General features: G+C 46.7%; 1 protein-coding gene across 1 annotated transcript in view; it reads left to right on the top strand.

Moving 5' to 3' along the window:
* STAC (SH3 and cysteine rich domain) overlaps nucleotides 1-16,937 on the top strand; it is an 80,597-nt gene that overhangs the window by 18,670 nt on the left and 44,990 nt on the right. Inside the window, exons 3-5 of the mRNA XM_077754500.1 lie at nucleotides 13,684-13,784; nucleotides 15,330-15,411; nucleotides 16,536-16,651. Coding sequence (XP_077610626.1) covers nucleotides 13,684-13,784; nucleotides 15,330-15,411; nucleotides 16,536-16,651 — 299 coding nt within the window. The remainder of the gene's footprint in view (nucleotides 1-13,683; nucleotides 13,785-15,329; nucleotides 15,412-16,535; nucleotides 16,652-16,937) is intronic.

Here is a 16,937-nt window from a genome sequence, read left to right as displayed (position 1 = left end):
TGCAGAGTATCTCCTCTCTATTACGTTTTGTTCCAAGCACTTAGGATGTATCAGTGAATAAAGCAGGAATTGATCTTGACTCTTGTCAAGCCAACATTTTGGTTAGGGATACAATGGATGGATGGATGGATGGATGGATGGATGAATTTTCTAAGGTTATAAGTGTTATAGAAGGAAAAACAATGTAAAACAATGTGGAAAGATCAAGAGTCCAGAGACAAGGGACAAATTTCAGTATCACAGGAAGTGCTCAGGGCAAGCTTGTTGAGATCAGACCTGAGAAAGATGTGCAGAAGGTGAGAGAACTCTGGGGAAAGAGCATTCCGAGTGAAGGGAACAGCTAGAGCTGAAGACGTAGACAGTAGTATGCCTTGTGTGTTAAGTAATAGCCCAGTAGCCAGCCTACAGTGGACCAGAGTGAATGATGAGCAGAAGAAGAGATCTTGTGTAACTCTGGAGACCATTGTGAGGACTTCGACTTTTACTCGGTAATTATAGAACTTTAATAATATTTGCAAAGGGTTACTTTAGGTGCTCTGTGAACAATAGCAGCTCCTAAGACTTTGGAGGGATGGGGTAAGGATTGAAGCAGAGAGGACAGACAAGAGGCTATCCCAGCAGTGCAGGTAAGAGATCAGGCAACAACAGGAAGAAGAGTCTAGATTCCTGATATATTTTGAAAGAAGAGCCCACGCAGAAGGATTTTCTGCATGCGGCTGCATGAAGAAATTAGCAGATGTAGATGGTGCCAACAAGGTTTCTGGCCCAAGTAACTTGGGAAAATGGTGTAGCCATCAACTGCAATGGGGAAGCAGCAGGTTGAAGAGGTCCTGGGGCATGTGTGGAGGGAAAAGGATCACTAATTTCAGTTTCAGATATGTTGGACTTTGAAATGTTTATTCAGCAGCCAAGTAGAAAAATGTCAAGTAGTCAGGTGTGTGAGTAGGTCTGGAGTTTGAGAGCCTTGTCTAGGTAAGAGATGTAAACATTGGAATCATCAGCATGTTGAAATACAATAGTATTGAAAGGGATAAGGTTGGATGATATGACCAAAGGACTGATTGTAGACAGAAAAAGAAAAGAGGACCTAGGACTGAGCCCTGGGACTCTCCAGTGTTAAAAAGTTGGAGAGAAGAGGAGGAACCAGGAAGAAGTGCCTTGTGTGGTAGAGATAAACCAAGAAGACGTCCCATCTTCGAAGCCAAGAAAGAAAATGTTAAAGAGAATGATCAGCCTTATCAAATGCTCCTACTGGTAGATCAATTATGGGATGAACTTTAACTACTAGACTTAGCCAGATGCTGGTGTCTGATAGTGGGGAGAGCATTTGGTGGACTGCTAATGCCTCCTCATTAAGTATCAGAGAGACTCACCCTGATATTATAGAATATCCTGACCCACCTTCAAGAAGAGATTAAATCAGAAGGAGAAGTCTAGTTCTATGAGTAATTAGACTAATAGCTACTTCTAATAATTAACTATTGTATATACTATAAAATATATAATACACATGTATATGAATATCCAGCCATAAAAAGGAATGGAAAATGGAATGCTGATACATGCTACAAAATACATAAACTTTGAAACCAAACTAAACAAAAGAACCCGGACACACACAAAGGCTACATATTGAAGATTCCACTTACAAGAAATAGGTAAATTCATACAGGCACAAGGCAAATTGATGGTTTCCAGAAGCTTGGGGAGGGAAGAATGGGAAAAAGTTGCTTATCGGGTACGGGGTTACCTTTTGGGGTGATGAAAACATTTTGGAATCAGAGGTGGTGAATGCACAACATTGTGAATGTACAAAATGCCACCGAATTCTTCACCCTAGGGTTAATTTTGTTCTGTGAATTGCACCTCAATTAAAAAAAAAAAGATACTGGGAAAAAGAAAAAGTCACGACCCACAAGCCACATTGGGCCCACCCCCTATTTCGAGCCAGGAGATAAGAACGGCTTTTACATTTTTTAATTGTTAGGAGAAAGGCGAGGGAAGAATATTTCATAACACTTGAAACGTATATGAATTTAAATTTTAGTGTCTCTAAATAGAGTTTTGTGAAGATACAGCCACACTCACTTGGTTACTTGTTATTTGTGTCTGCTTCCTGCTACAACGGTAGAGTAGAATAGATGCAGGGAAATCATGTGGCTTGCAGAGCCTAAAATATTTGCTCTCTTGCCCTTCACAGAGGCACTTCTCTGGCTCTTGGTCTTACTCCTCAGAAAGAAAAACCAAACTAAGATGGAAAAAACAAAAAAATAAAAAAAACAGAAAAAAAACAAAAACAAAAAAAACAAAAAAAACAAAAAACCACCTCCTTCATGGCCCAGCTTTGCAGTGTTGACGAGTTTTCTTCTGGAGAAATCCCCATTCTGCTGCCAGCATCTCCGGATTCTTGAAATATGTTTTTCAGAAAAGGAACAGGGAGCTATCTGCCCCCCTCCTGGTAATTATGCCTTCCCTTGATTAGCTTGCAGGATGCATTTTAAAAATACTGTACAAGATGAGAAGATGCCATGCCCAACGCTGTGGTGAAGATCGTGAAAATGTCACTGGTAGCGTGCGTCATGTGGGCAAGATTGGTACCAGAGAGTAAGCCCAGAAGAACAATTCTGCCCCCTCTAAATTGCAGAGAAGGCTAAGCTCCAGGTCGTCCCCAGCACTCAGCCTCTTTTTTTCTCCCCCACTTCCCTAAAATCAGAGTGGCAAAGGAGGGCAAAGGAGGGACCCACGCATGTCAATAGCAAGGACATTCTCGATTCAGACAGCCTCTTTCCACGATCCCTGCCAGAGCTTCCCAAATCCTAGTCTGATCTGAAGTGTGCGACTTGACTTCTCAGGGGCCCCTCTGTCTGTAGCGTGGATGAACGTGCTCACCTATCCATTTTGTCTTGCTTTGTTCAGGGGATGTTTGCTCGTTTGTTTTACTATTCTCACACTCCAGCTTTTCCCAGTGTGGTCCTTCCAGACAGATTCTCTAGGGATACGTGTGATCCTATGATACTCAGAGATCTTCCAGAAGAAAGCCCAGCTTTGCGCTGTAGACATTCTCCTAGAAAAGCTGAGGGATCGATGTCGTGCGTGCTGATGGGCCCCAGGCACGTTAACCACTAGTTCTAAATTCTGATTCTCTCCCTTGGGCCGTGGCTCCTAAAACTTCCATCAGTTTGGTCTACATCAGGTTGTTAGAGGTCCTTAAATGGTTAGCTTGTCCCATTAATACATAAATAAAATTAATTAATTAAAATAAATAAATAAAATATAATCACTATTGATTATAATCATTACATTATTACATTTAAATATTTACGTATTATTTAAATAAAAGATGTTAACATAGCGGGGCACCTGGGGGCCTCAGTCGATTAAGTACCTGACTTCAGCTCAGGTCATGATCTCACAGTCCATGGGCTCGAGCCCTGCGTTGGGCTCTGTGCTGACAGTTCTGAGCCTGGAGCCTCCTTCAGATTCTGTGTCCCCCTCTCTCTCTCTCTGCCCCTCCCCTGCTCATGCTCTGTCTCTATCTGTCAAAAAATGAATAAACAGAAAAAAGTGAACATAGTTAATAAATATGAATCTTATTTCTAGAAGAACTACGGAGAGAATTCTCTAAATAATACACTTCTTTAGTATTCGATGCCATATCTGTATTTAAAACGTATTTGAGGTCAATTTTACAGAGCAAGGATCAACCTGCTTGCTTGTAAACTGACTGCAGGAGTTTTGTGCACCACCTGGGCCGTGCCTCACCAGATCCTCGGTTTGGAAGGTCCAGTTCAACCTTAAGGAATCTGGAAATCATGACCTCAGGGAAAGCCACCATTCAGACCTGCCCGTGATGTGCTTTCTAGCCCAATTACCATTTACTTCTTTTTTTTTTTTTAATTTTTTTTAAATTTAAAAAATTTTTATTTCTGAGAGAGAGAGAGACAGCATGAACAGGGGAGGGTCAGAGAGAGAGGGAGACACAGAATCCGAAACGGGCTCCAGGCTCTGAGCTGTCAGCACAGAGCCCAACACGGGGCTCGAACCCACGAACCGTGAGATCATGACCTGAGCCGAAGTCGGACGCTTAACCGACTGAGCCACCCAGGCACCCCCCGATTACCATTTACTTCTTCGTGTTGCATTGCACTTACTAAAGAGAGGACCCCTTGCTTTTTGCACTTTGTGCTCAGATGGGGAGACTGAGGTCAGAGAACAAGGTCCCATCCAATATACACGCACATCCAGATCTGAACACACAAATAGAATACAATCTACGCATGGAAGTTATATGTTGTAGAACAACTGCGTGTGTGCTCTTGTATTCTTACGTATGTATTTCCCCACCATGGCTCCACTCTTGCTTCTAAGTGAATCAACCGGGGCACCTGGGTGGCTCTTAAGCTCTTGATTTCAGATCAGGTCATGTTTGCAGTTTGCAAGTCCAAACCCCACATCAGGAGCTGTGCGACACAGAGCCTGCTTGGGATTCTCTCCTCTCTCTCTCTCTCTCTCTCTCTCTCTGCCCCTCTCCCTGCTTGCACACTCTCTCGCTCTCTCAAAATAAATAAGTAAACATTCACGAAGTAAAATAAAAGAATCAACCAAGATGAGAACATTGATGATAGCAGTGTCCTCTTCAAACCAAAAAATAAGTCCCTGAATATGTGCGCATCAAAACTGGAAACAGCAGAGTGCACTTATGTTGGCTAATGCATTTGCAGCCCCGACACCTGATGCATTATCGATCGCGTAAGCGATCGCCAGCTTAGCGGGCTCGACAATGAAGTCTGCACCGGGAAGGACTCCGTATCCTCCTGCGTGTATCCGAGAGCCTGCACTGAGCTGCACGACAGTAGAGCCTGCAATTCCTTGCACATATCTGCCACGTGGACCACAGCTCTGCGGCGGCTGGCTCATCCAGAAAACGCCTGTTGGCCTCTGTCAGCTCTGAGAGCCTATTTGTAACCCACCACAAATGTGATCAGAACGCCTCTTCCAGAGAGGATGCTGGGACAAGAGGATTGCAGACCCAGAATCCCCTCGGGGAAACTCCTCGTTCCTTCTCCCCCAGCCTCCCAACCCCACCCTCTCGGACCGTGGTGACATACTTGTATATTGTATTATTATCATAGGCGAGCCGAGCCGAGAGGACCATAATTGGCTTTGTAATGTTTCCCTTTCAAGTTCGGTAGAAGAAATGCAGACCAGTTCAAGGTGGAGATGGAGATGGCTGGCCGAGGGCAGCAGGGATGAGGAAAGAGAGCTGGATTTTCCAAGTTGTGTAGACCTGGCCCCTTGTCCCGTCTCTGACCTCACTAGTCGCGTGTCCCTACGCTTCAGGTCACACTCAAAAGAGAAAACAAAAAGTCCCTACCTCCTAAGACTGTGGGATTAAAAAAAAAAAAGGAAACAATTGCGATACTGAGTCCCACAGCTAGTGAGTTACATGTACACCCCAACTCAACATGTGTTCATTCTTTGCCATTGGAGTTATCAGTTACCCCTGCCTTCTTTAGGTAAAATGATGCTTTGCATACAATAGGTTATAGTTAGTAATTCAATGAAGATGCATCCAAGAAACTGCCTAACAGCCCACAAACGCTCGGTAATTTTTAATTCCTCCTGATCTCCTTTCTTCCTGCAGGATCAGGATGAGAATTCATTTCTGACTGCCAGTACGGTGTTCTTTCATCTCAAATGTGTATGTGTGCACACACGAGTGAGTGTGCAGGTGCGTGCGCATGTGCAAGTATGTGCGTGTATTGACTCCAAGCTCCTTCCGTCGTAATTATGCTTATTCTTTCCTCCATTCACTTGGTATTCTCTCAATCACCCATTGCCCACATGAGAAGAGACAGAATCGTGCCCGGTGACTCCATTTGGCTAAGCTGACCGACTTCATGTGGCCTCACGGTTTTAGAGATTGTCTCCACGCCATTACCTGACATCAAAGAGACATAGCGTGTGAAAGTCACGGAAATACCTCCTATGTTCTGCATGTGTTGTTTTTAATTCCACACGGAACATTGATTCGTCCAAATCATCCTGTATTATTCAGATTTTGAAGCCATGGTTGTTAATAATGACACCAAAGTTCTAGAATTTAAGCCTTCCTACATGGGAAATCAACATGCCGTGTGCGATCATTCAGGCCATCATTTATATGGGTGCCGTCAGTCGTGATTTCAGTGCATCAGGACAGGAAACCATGTCTGAAGCTCTGTGTCCCCACTGCTCTATAATCAGGCACGTTAAGGTAAGGAGGGGCAGGCATTTTGGGGCTGTATGTATGAGATAAAGGCAATAATGGAAATCTGAGGCATCGCACTGTCAGGGTAACAGAGCGCTCACAGACAAGGCGGTAGGTCATCTGGGAGATGTGCTGGGAGCTTGTACCGGAAGGAGAATCCAGAGGCCAGTGTCCACTGTTAGCTGGGAGGAGCCCACAAGCAAAATGAGGCAAGTCAAGGGACTCGGCTGATTCGCTTCCAGTCCAGATCGTTTTCAACATGGGCTCCAAAGAGGGTGTGAAGAGCCAGTAGCAGACAGAGGGAGCGATTCCCAGAATCAGCTTTTAGCTCACTTCCTAGGTCAGGCAGGCAGCACACGGAATAGCGTGTGGCCTGGGTCATAGGGCCCCCCAGAACCCGGGGCGTCTGAGGCCCAGCAAGCCGGGATGCCGTCGCGTTGGAACGTGGGGATGAAAAGCAGGACCAGTCAGGAAGACCCACACAGTCCACGGCTGCAGGCAGTAGGACCCCTAGCGACCCAAGGCCCCAGGAGTTGAGACCACAAGGAGAAATCTAGCTCTTTCCGTAGAGTGAGTGGGGTGGACCCCCAGGGTTCCCTTCCCCCGTGCGCTCCTCTGGGCCGGGCCTGGGTAGCCCCTTGCACCTGATGGACTACAGTGTACCGAGTCAGGCACTTTTCTGGGCTGCCAGAGGTGAACACACTGCCCTCTCTTTCCGTGTCAAGGGTCTGTTGTGAAAGGTGCTCTGGGAACAGTGAGGAGCTGCAGAGAGTGACAGGTCCTGCCTAATGGAAGGGGGGAGGGTGTGTGCAGGCAGCTTTGGAAAACACTTAAAAGGGCTTCCAGATGAGAAGCTGTTTAGCCGTCGAAGAAGAAAGGCAGGAGGCAGTGTGAGCACGCTTAAGAAGGCCAATCCAGCAACCGTTGCCAGGAACCACAAACCACCTGGGAAGACAAAGGAGGTCAAGGTGGAGGGTCCTGAAAACGAAGCCAGGCGAGCAGGTGGGGTCTCCTCACAGAAGGCTTCTTAACAGAGTCCCCCATCTTTCTTCCCCATCCCTTGGGGTAGTGTTTATCCAAGGACAAAGGGCCACTGATAATGCTAGCTGTGTTACAATGCCTGGCTTTATTATTCAGCAGAGATTTTGTTATAGCCCTTAGTTTAAAAACAACTGTCCTCTTTCTATGGTTCATGTAGTTTCTAGCCCTTAAATGCCTCTGGTCTTCCCAGGCATCTTAAATTCACCAGCTGCTTTTGCTGTCATCTCTCTGGCCTTGGAACCCTTGTGTGACAGGAATTTTCTGATGTCCACACACTCTTGATGCAGACGTGCCTTGAAACTTCCTCCCCCAGCCATGGGCTGCCTCTACTGGCAGAGGGCAAAGGTACTTAGTACCTAAACCCTTAAGAACAGGGGCTGCTATGTCTTTGAACTTTTTTATCTTCATTTATTTGTGAATTCTTTACAGATATTTTATGTAATCCAAGAAATATTTATGGATCTATTTATAGTCATATTTTTACGTATTCAGTTCTAAATTTGTAAAGTTTTTCCCCAAATCACAGTGAAGAGTCTTTTTCGTCATCTAATTTACATTAGTTTTAATCAAATAAATTGGAAGAGGAATTCCGTAGCTGTAGAATCTGGAAGCAAACTAATTCTTACTAACAATGACAACTATTGTTCTCCGCAGAATTAAGTACTGTATTAAGATTCCATTTCTTTTTCTATACAAGTTTTTTTCTACTCACCCTCCATATTATTTCTCTGGTTATGCGGTCTCGATTGTAAATCCTTGGCTTATCCGGTTTTATCTGTAATCGATACAGTATGGTATTTGACCAATGGTTACGCAATGCCTCAGTGGCAAAATCGTCTCAAAATGACTCTGGCCAGTTGTTTTATAGATATATGTAACCAGTTTTATTTAAAAAAAAAAAAAAAAAAGGAGCCTGTCATCCAGTGTAGCTGATTCATCTGCGTTGAGAAGACTCCTATATTTCTCCCCACATCTATATAGAGACCTTTATTCACAAGAGCTTCAACGCTTGGTTTTCCCGTGGACAGAGCACTTAGCCCTCGTGGTAAATGATATGCTCATAAAATAGCCCAGTGCCCGACAGTTCATCAGTGTTGTATCGGCTCGCATTGATCCATCCCAAACTCCATCTGGGTAGCGGAACTAACCTTCTTAACAATTTTCAACTGGAACTCATAGAAGTATCTTAGATTTATCCCCAAAGTCCAAACCCCAGGGAAGAGCTGATGGTTAGGGGATGCGTTGGCTGCATATTTTCCCTACATCTCCATATAGCACGGACCGCCTCAGTCCAACGGGCTGATATGACCTAATTTCCGGCAGCCTCATGTTTTACTTGCTTTTTGCCACCTGAGTACATGAAAGATGGAACTGATGGTACTGAAAACACTTTGGTGGAAACGTTTTCACCCTATAACCACGACATTTGTGAAAGTAAACATTTCCATCCTCCTTGTTTCTTCTGCCATTTATTTAATATTCCTTTTTTAATGTTTATTTTTTTATTTTGGGGAGAGAGAGACAGAGTACGAGTGGAGGAGGGGCAGAGAGAGGGAGACACAGAATCGGAAGCAGCTCCAGGCTCTGAGCTGTCAGCACAGAGCCCAACGCGGGGCTCGAACCCACGAACTGTGAGATCATGACCTGAGCTGAAATCGGATGCTTAACCAACTGAGCCACCCAGGTGCCCCCATTTCAATATTTCTAAATGCTGTATTTCTCCTATTTATTGATTCATCAAACATTGATTGGCTTCTGCCTCTGACACCCCCAGGACCCCCTGGCTTGCTCCCCTCTTCCTCGCTCTCACCTTCCCAGAAAAGTTACAGCATGATCTTTACTGTCCCTGCTGCTCCTCCTTCCCGAGTACTTGTGTCACAATATTGTGTTAACTTGATAGTTTATACACGATTGTGACTGTTTCTAACTTCTGATCCAAATATGATACCATGATTACATTTTTTCCTTACACAGCTTTTATATTCCCTCAATTAGAAATTGCCATTTTGGGGCACCTGGGTGGCTCAGTCAGTTGAGCACCCAACTCTTGGTTTCAGCCCAGGTCATGATCTCACAGTGCATGGGATCGAGCCCCGCGTCGGGCTCTGCCCTGGCAGCACGGAGCCTGCATGGGATTCTCCCTCTCTCTCTGCCCCTCCCCCACGCATGCTTACTCTCTCTCAAAATAAACATTTTTCGAAAAAGAAGTTACCTTTTTAATTATCTTGACGTTTTATGCACCTACAACTGGTTTTGTTCTCCCAAATGCTTTCATGTACCTGTCAAATGCCATATCTATTGACGTCTCCAAACCTGAAAGCCATCAATAAACTCTGAAGTTTCATGTTTTTGCCAAGACTATGGCCTTCGTCTTGCAGCTCTGGCAGACCCGTCACAGGGGCAGGTCATTTCCCGCTCCTCTGTGTCGGTCCTTCTGCCATGCGTTGGATCTGACAAGCTTCTCTTCCTTCATGTGTTCCTCATCTTTCTAAGGCACTTTCTTCAGTCGTCTTCTGAGAAAGGGTGTGTGGAAAGCAAAGATTTCGAATCCCTGAGTGTTATCCCTGAGTATGTAGGTATTCTGCCTATATAATTGTTGGTAATTTTTGTGGGTATAAAATTCTATGTTGGAAGTTATTTTCTCTGAGAATTTTTAAATTCCACAGTTTTTGAAGGTCCCTGACTTTCCAGTGTCCGAGTTGCTGTTGGGAAATCCGGTCCTCTTCTTTTCTGGTAAATTCCTTGCCATTTCTCCAGTTGCCTTCGATCTTCCAAATACATGTTGTAATTCTCTTCTGCTCTCGCCACTCCTTCCAGTAGCCTTGTGATTTGGGGCTTATAGCACTTTTTATTCTTGGTGTGAATAAATGGGAATCTCATGTGGCCTGTCCACCATGTTTCATTAACGTCCAATGACATCTTTTTGTTTCCAAGTGTTTAAACCCGTGCAATTCCCTTTGCATATATTTTGACACTATTTCTATAAGCAACCCTAGGAGTACTTAGTAACATTCCCATATGATAAGAACGAGGCTCCGGGAATGTGACTAGCTTCCTTAGGCTCAAAGAGCCAGCATGTGACAGATTCTAATTTAAAATCAGATTTTTCCCACTCTTCCTGAGGCATAAGGGTCACATTCAGTGATGCCTTTGTGATGGTGGTTACTAATAATGAGTCAGACCATAGCTTCCCTGTATCTTGCTACAGTAAACTAACACCACTGAGTGATGTGAATTTTATTCCTTTGAACTATTCCCTGAGCCACAAAATACAGGCTTTCCTCTTCAGTCACTCCTGTTATTCCACAACAGAAATTGGAACACCTAAAATTGAATAATTGCTGGTGATCTGATTCATTCAAATAGTGGAGTGTATTAGAAGAGACAAGGAAAACTGAAATCACGGTGTTCGGGTCTGAAGGAAAATATGCCTTAATATATAATGGTGCCTTTTCAGAGTCCAACACACAATGAAATAACTCCTCTTTGAAGCTTTTACTCACATTCTCTCATAGGGAAAAAACAGCATTCTCTAATTCGAAAACAAAATATAAGGGATTGCTTTCAAAAGTCCAATGTTTTGAAGACATTTCAGTCTTTTCAGCTAAGTGGTTACTCTCAAAAAAGGAAGGTGGCTCTCCGACCAGTATTTATGAATAAGCACCCATACCTAGTAATATATGGTTTGTTTATATGTCATTTTGACTTCCAGTGGTTGTAAGAGCAGACAATGCTTTGTGTCCAACGATAGGTTCTCAAAGGGAGTTTTCAGGCAATACTTCCTGAAGGGTCTGTCGGTCTTTGTCAGACAAGAGTTTGCCCATTGCTTTTCCAAGCTGAATATCATGTTCTCTTTTTTCTTTATCACCTGATTAGCCCCATTCATAGCTTCATGTACTTTAACCCCAAGAAAGGGAGGAATTTTGGGGTCCAACAGTGGAAAGATGAAAGTAGGCAGGACATCCTCTGATCTGGACTCTCGGGCTTCTCATCTGTGAAATAAAATCATACATCTTCAAGCCCTCTCCCAACCCTTGAATGCTGTGTCTACACCATTAAAGAATCAGCTCCACTTACGTATCTAAATCAGTCCCCCCTGCTTCAGTACATGCGTGACTGTGAGAGAATCCATTCTTTAATGTATTTGACATATATTTGTTGGACGTCATACTCAGAGCTGGGTATACAGTGGCAGATGAACAAACACAGCCCTTAGTCTCATTGGGTCTGCAGTGCAGGAAGAAAGGCATACATATACAAACTCTCCAATAAATAATTGTGATATGTGCTGGGAAAAAAGAACAACAGAGTGCTGTAAGAAAGAATAATAATTTAAAAAAAAAATCGTTTAGACAGGAAATGGGGAATGTTGCCAAGAATCCTTTGTTGAAGAAATGACGAAAGACCCAAAGGTCGCTTCCCTGGCTAGCCAAGTGGAGAGTAATAGAGACAGCATTCCGGGCATGTAGGGGAGTTTGTGTGGCAGACCCTGAGGAATTAAAGAGTTTGTGCGGTCAGGGAACTTGTAGAAGGCCATGTGGCTAGAGCATGGGGAACAAGGGTGTTGGCCTGAGATCAAGGCAGATAGGGGCTCCCACCAAACCGTACTAAGCCTGCCCGCCTTGCTGAACATTTTGTATCATGTCAGAAAGATGGGAAGAACCTACCGAGAGATGTTTACACGAGAGGGGGAGGGGATTCTAGCACGTTTGTAAACGTTCTGGTCCCTGTGTGTGCTTTGGAGGAAGACAAAAACACATCAACTAGTTCATTTAGGAATGTGTCCAGACAAGGGTCAAGGAGACAATGGCGGAGAAGAGGGTGTGTTTCACATATGATCTTGGGGTCTCCTCATTTTGCTTCCGAGGCCAGCTGTGTCTGCAGTGGGTATGTGAGGCCCCACGTCTCAGGGTATGTGGTATTGTTATTGATGCCTACGAGATGTAGGGAGTTCCGTTGCCTCCCCAGTCGTCATCTTGAGCAACGTTCTTCATGTGGGTGCAGTTGCAGCTGGGTGTCCCACAGACCCCGAAGGACATAAGCCAAACTTTTAAAATAACCGCTGAAGGTAAGACTGAGTAGACAAGAGGGCCCCATCCTTCTCACTTAGTGGGAGGAGCAGGATGAAAGTCATAGTGCCTCAGCCGCTCCACAAGGAACCCTCTCCAGCCTTCACCTTTCTCCCTTCTCATTTTTAAAATTTTTTAATGTTTATTTTATTTTTGAGAGGGAGAGAGAGACAGAGCATGAGCCGGGGACAGAGGTGGGAGGAGGGCAGAGAGAGAGGGAGACACAGAATCCAAAGCAGGCTCCAGGCTCCGAGCTGTCAGCACCGAGCCTGATGTGGGGCTCAGACCCACAAACCAGGAGATCATGACCTGAGCCGAAGTCGGACACTTAACCGACTGAGCCACCCAGGCGCCCCTCTTCCTTTTCTAATGTGCTGATGTGCTTGGTTATCCAAGAGCTCTATACTCCATTTTGGCAGCCCATTTTTGAGGACTGTTAAGAGCCTACCAGCTCGCTCTGTTTCATGCCTCTTGTCTTGGACCAAGTGGAAGCAGAAAACGTCCCACACTGGCATCTTCGCCTAGCCTCCCTCCAACTGCTCTGTAAGACATAGAATATGCTGGTGGCTGATGCCCCTCCTGTCTCCCTGAGGCCCCCGTGCCAGCCATCTTGTCTATCCCCCCGCTCTGCTGCCTTGAGCCTCACTGCAACAGCGTGGTCACCAGGGTGCCCCACTCCTCTCCAGGGTGCCACTTCTTCCCACCCCATCATGACACCCTGTCCTGTGGAGCCTTCTGTCGCAGGAGGCCGTGTGACTCCCATAGCAGTGCTCTCACAGCCACCCACCTCCTCTTCCTCTTTCACCAGACAAGAGCTGGTGTCAGATCCAGCCCTCTGTTCCCACTTTAAGTACCACCAGCCCCCCTCTCACACAGACCATGCTGCTTCCTCTATATCGGCCATTTTTCTGACAGCTCAGACTCTGTGATAGGAAGTCACGTAAAACTGGGCAAAATTTCCAGCACTTCTACTACTTGGCAAGACATACAGAAGAACACAAACAGGCGGCCTCCAGAAAGAGCAAAGAAAGCAGCATTTCCTAGCTTGAGCTGAGTGGATGGTGACATGGAGGAAGCTGAGATATTCTGAAGCAGTGAAGACAAAGGGAGTAGGAAGAAAGCAGAGCTGGCACCTCAGTAGAAGATGTGGGAGAAGGTAGAAGAATCTACCGCAGTATCTTGTCCGTTCCAAATGCCTCATGCTAAAGTGTAGAAAAGAAGACTTACCCGGGGTTTGGGAGGAACCACTTTTTCAGGGGCTTCATGCTGGTGGCCGGGTAAAGGCAGGTTGTATCCTAACGAAAGCTCGCGCGTGTCTGACAGGAGCAAACGCTAAGCATGGGCTGCGCTGCAAGGCCTGTAAGATGAGCCTCCACCACAAGTGCATGGACGGCCTAGCACCCCAGCGGTGCATGGGCAAGCTGGTAAGGGCTGGTGCCAGGGGTGAGCCCAGAACGCCCTGCACGGGCAGACCCCCTCCTCGCAGCACCCTGAGAGGCAGACACCAGGAAGGCGGCCCCAGAATCCGCAGGCTGCCAACCGGGCTTCCTTGTTGGCATAATGATCAAGCAGAAGAGGAGCTTTATCAACCTAAGAGACAAACGTTCCCCACGTGACAAGGGCTCGGGGTCCTTAGCAGAGTGACCAACTTGTCCCGCGTTGGAACTTTTTCAGTGTGAGCACTGGAAAGCCTACATTCTGGGACAGTCCATGCTTTAAAGATGAAAGTCAGGCATTCCAGGAACCCCCTCAGCCCAGAAAACCTAGGGTGGCTGGTCACCTCTGTGCTTCATTGGTTGACCGCTCAGGGGATGTCAAGAAGGGGAGAGAGATTAGCCTTCAAAAAGGGAAAGAGTAATAAAAATCGACACACCACTTTAACAGACCTTGGCTGCCAAACCAAGGAAGGCCAGGTGGCCCTGGCCGATTCCAGGCTGGCCTGCCATCTTGGAAATGTAATGGGCTGGTCTGCCATCTTGGAAGCGTGGGCTGCCACATGTTGATTAAAAGGAACCCAGAGCGCTTTTGAAGGTATTGAAACTAGGATGGCCAAAGAGCTGTCGAAGGGACAAGAATGTCTACCCTAGCGATATTTAGGCTATGAGAGCTGTCTTCAAAAAAATTTAAGACCTGAGAATTCTGTCCTGCTCTGTGGCTCCAGGGGAAAGACTTAGTATCAGTAGCTGCCCAGTCTTAACAACCAGAGACGATGTCACCAAAGACCTGCTTCCAGGGTTACTGAGTGCTCTGCCACCAACCCCCACCTCCCCATCCCTGGCAGTGTTCAAGAAAAAGGAAGATACCGTCTGCCAGGAACATTGGAGAGGATTCTAGAAATCTAATAAGGTCTGGGCCACAAAGTTCCCTTCCAACACTGGGATAGAGTCAGTCAGGGTTCTTAGAGAGCTCATCTCCTTACTCTGATTGGCAGTATCCTCTTCTCTAAAACCCCTGCCTCACCTGCCCCCCCATGGAGTTCCTGTAAGCCAAAGCAGAGACCGTGAATGGGGGGGTCAGGAAAACATAACAGAGTCTAGAACACAAGGCAGATGGCTCTGGGCTGGACTTGTCACTTATACAAGGGCCTTTCGGCCTCCCTCTCAGGTCTGCTTCCCCTTTTTCCAGCCCTTTGGTGATTTTAATAAACCTCAATAGTAAACCACGTTGAGATAATGCATGCCAGTCCATTTGTCTCCTGGGAGATGAGATTATGAGGAGCCCGGACGCAAGGGAGGCTGCTATGGTCTGCAGAAGGAGAGGTTCGGAAGGCAAGGGCAGGGCTTGCTTACTGCTACCTGTACCTCCCGCCCCCCACCCCCGGGGATAAATTATAAGACAAGCCAGCATCTTAAAGGGCGACACAGGGGTGCCCCCGGAGAAAGCAGCTGGTATTATTTTCAGAGCTCTTGTGTGGCACCCTCCGTCCCATCAGCGACATTAAGCCCTTCTCTTTCTCATTCTCTCCGCAGCCAAAAGGGTTTCGGCGTTACTACAGCTCCCCCTTGCTCATTCACGAGCAGTTCGGATGCATTAAGGAAGTTATGCCCATCGGTGAGTCGGGACACTGATGGGCTGAGCTGGGTTTTGAGCAGCACCGTCTGCGTTTGTGGCCGCCATTCTCAAAGGACCCTGGGTCCAGCGGGGGGTGGGGGACGGGGGTGTGCGTCTGTCTGCTGGCTGATTGGGTTACAATTGTTCGCTTTGCTGGAAGGGAAACCTAAGGCGGAGCAAATTCTCCTCTCCCCCATGAAGCTTGGAAAACTTCCAAGTCCCAAAGGCTGCTGATACGCTGTCGCGCCCATCGGCAGCACGGGAGGGTGGAAAGAACATGGAGTGTAGCCTCTCACAGACCCGGCTCACAACCCAGCTTCCCCGCTAACCAACTGACTGTGTGTCTGGACAATTTACTCGACCTGTCAGCCCCCGTAAAGGGAAAACAGCAAAGGCCGCATTTCATAATTGTTGTAAAAAACGATTGTAAATTATAGACCAATGTTTGGAAGGAACTCTGTGAATATCGCTTATTCTTTAATGAGGACCAAGGAAATGTCTTATGTTTATAGATATTTCTGGCTTGAATTTATTCTTTAACAATATCTTTCAGTTTACTTCCATTTCTCTCTCTCTCTGAGAATCCCTACGTCTATTTTTGCCTTTGGATGGGGGGCGGGTTTTAAACTAGAAACGTATAAGCCAGCAAGCTTTGAAAGAGAAATTCATGAGGCCCCGGTAATGCCAAACTCTTTCAACACCTGCCTCCTTCTGGAAACGTTGGGTCTCGCCCAGAGCTTCACCCCTGCTGAGCAGAACCTCGCCCCAGAGGGAACAAAGCTGGTCCCTGGGAAGAACCTTGAAATTGGAGCCCTGGGGATAGATGACAAACAAGGAAAACCAATGAATCAGGAGGTATCTGGGAGCAGAGGGCTCTGGTTGTAAGTGATGGGACAGGGGAAGGACCTGGCCATTGAGCACATATTGGGGGGTGTGGGGAGGGGGCATCTTCCGGGAAAGCCTGACCACACAGAGCTCCATTTTCCCAGGGACCAGTGGCTCTGCAGCACAAAGGCTTCTTCTCAAGTGCCGCTGACCCAGGAGACGTGATAAGTGCTCGGCTGCATCCCTGATGGTGAGCCGAGGAAACGTGTCACTCAGATGGCCTTTCTCTTCCGTTGCAGCCTGTGGCAATAAGGTGGACCCCGTGTACGAGACCCTCCGCTTCGGCACCTCCCTGGCCCAGAGGACGAAGAAGGGCAGCTCCGGCAGTGGCTCTGACTCGCCTCACAGAACCTCTGTAATTGTCCTCTAACCCCCTCTGTCCACCTGGAGCGCTCCGGGAGGGAAGCTTCCGGCCCCACAGGGCAACGGGGTTCCCCCTCAATGCGTCAGGGGGGCAGGTCTGCTGGCAGTGGGGCAGGTCTGCTGGCAGTCGGGCAGCCTCCGAAGGGAAATCCTAAGTGCCTTGGGCCACTTGCCTTTCTGTTGCCAACACCCAGGGATCATTTCAGTCTCGTCCTCAAAGACCACGCTCTTGGCCTCCTCCTCCTTGGCTGTGCATGCACCCCTCTTCCCCCCCTCCC

This window comes from Crocuta crocuta, unplaced genomic scaffold, assembly GCF_008692635.1.
Source record: "Crocuta crocuta isolate KB4526 unplaced genomic scaffold, BGI_CrCroc_1.0 scaffold70, whole genome shotgun sequence".
NCBI classification, from domain to species: domain Eukaryota; kingdom Metazoa; phylum Chordata; class Mammalia; order Carnivora; family Hyaenidae; genus Crocuta; species Crocuta crocuta.
Note: the sequence above shows the minus strand (reverse complement) of the source record. Positions and strands in the feature narration are given on the sequence as shown.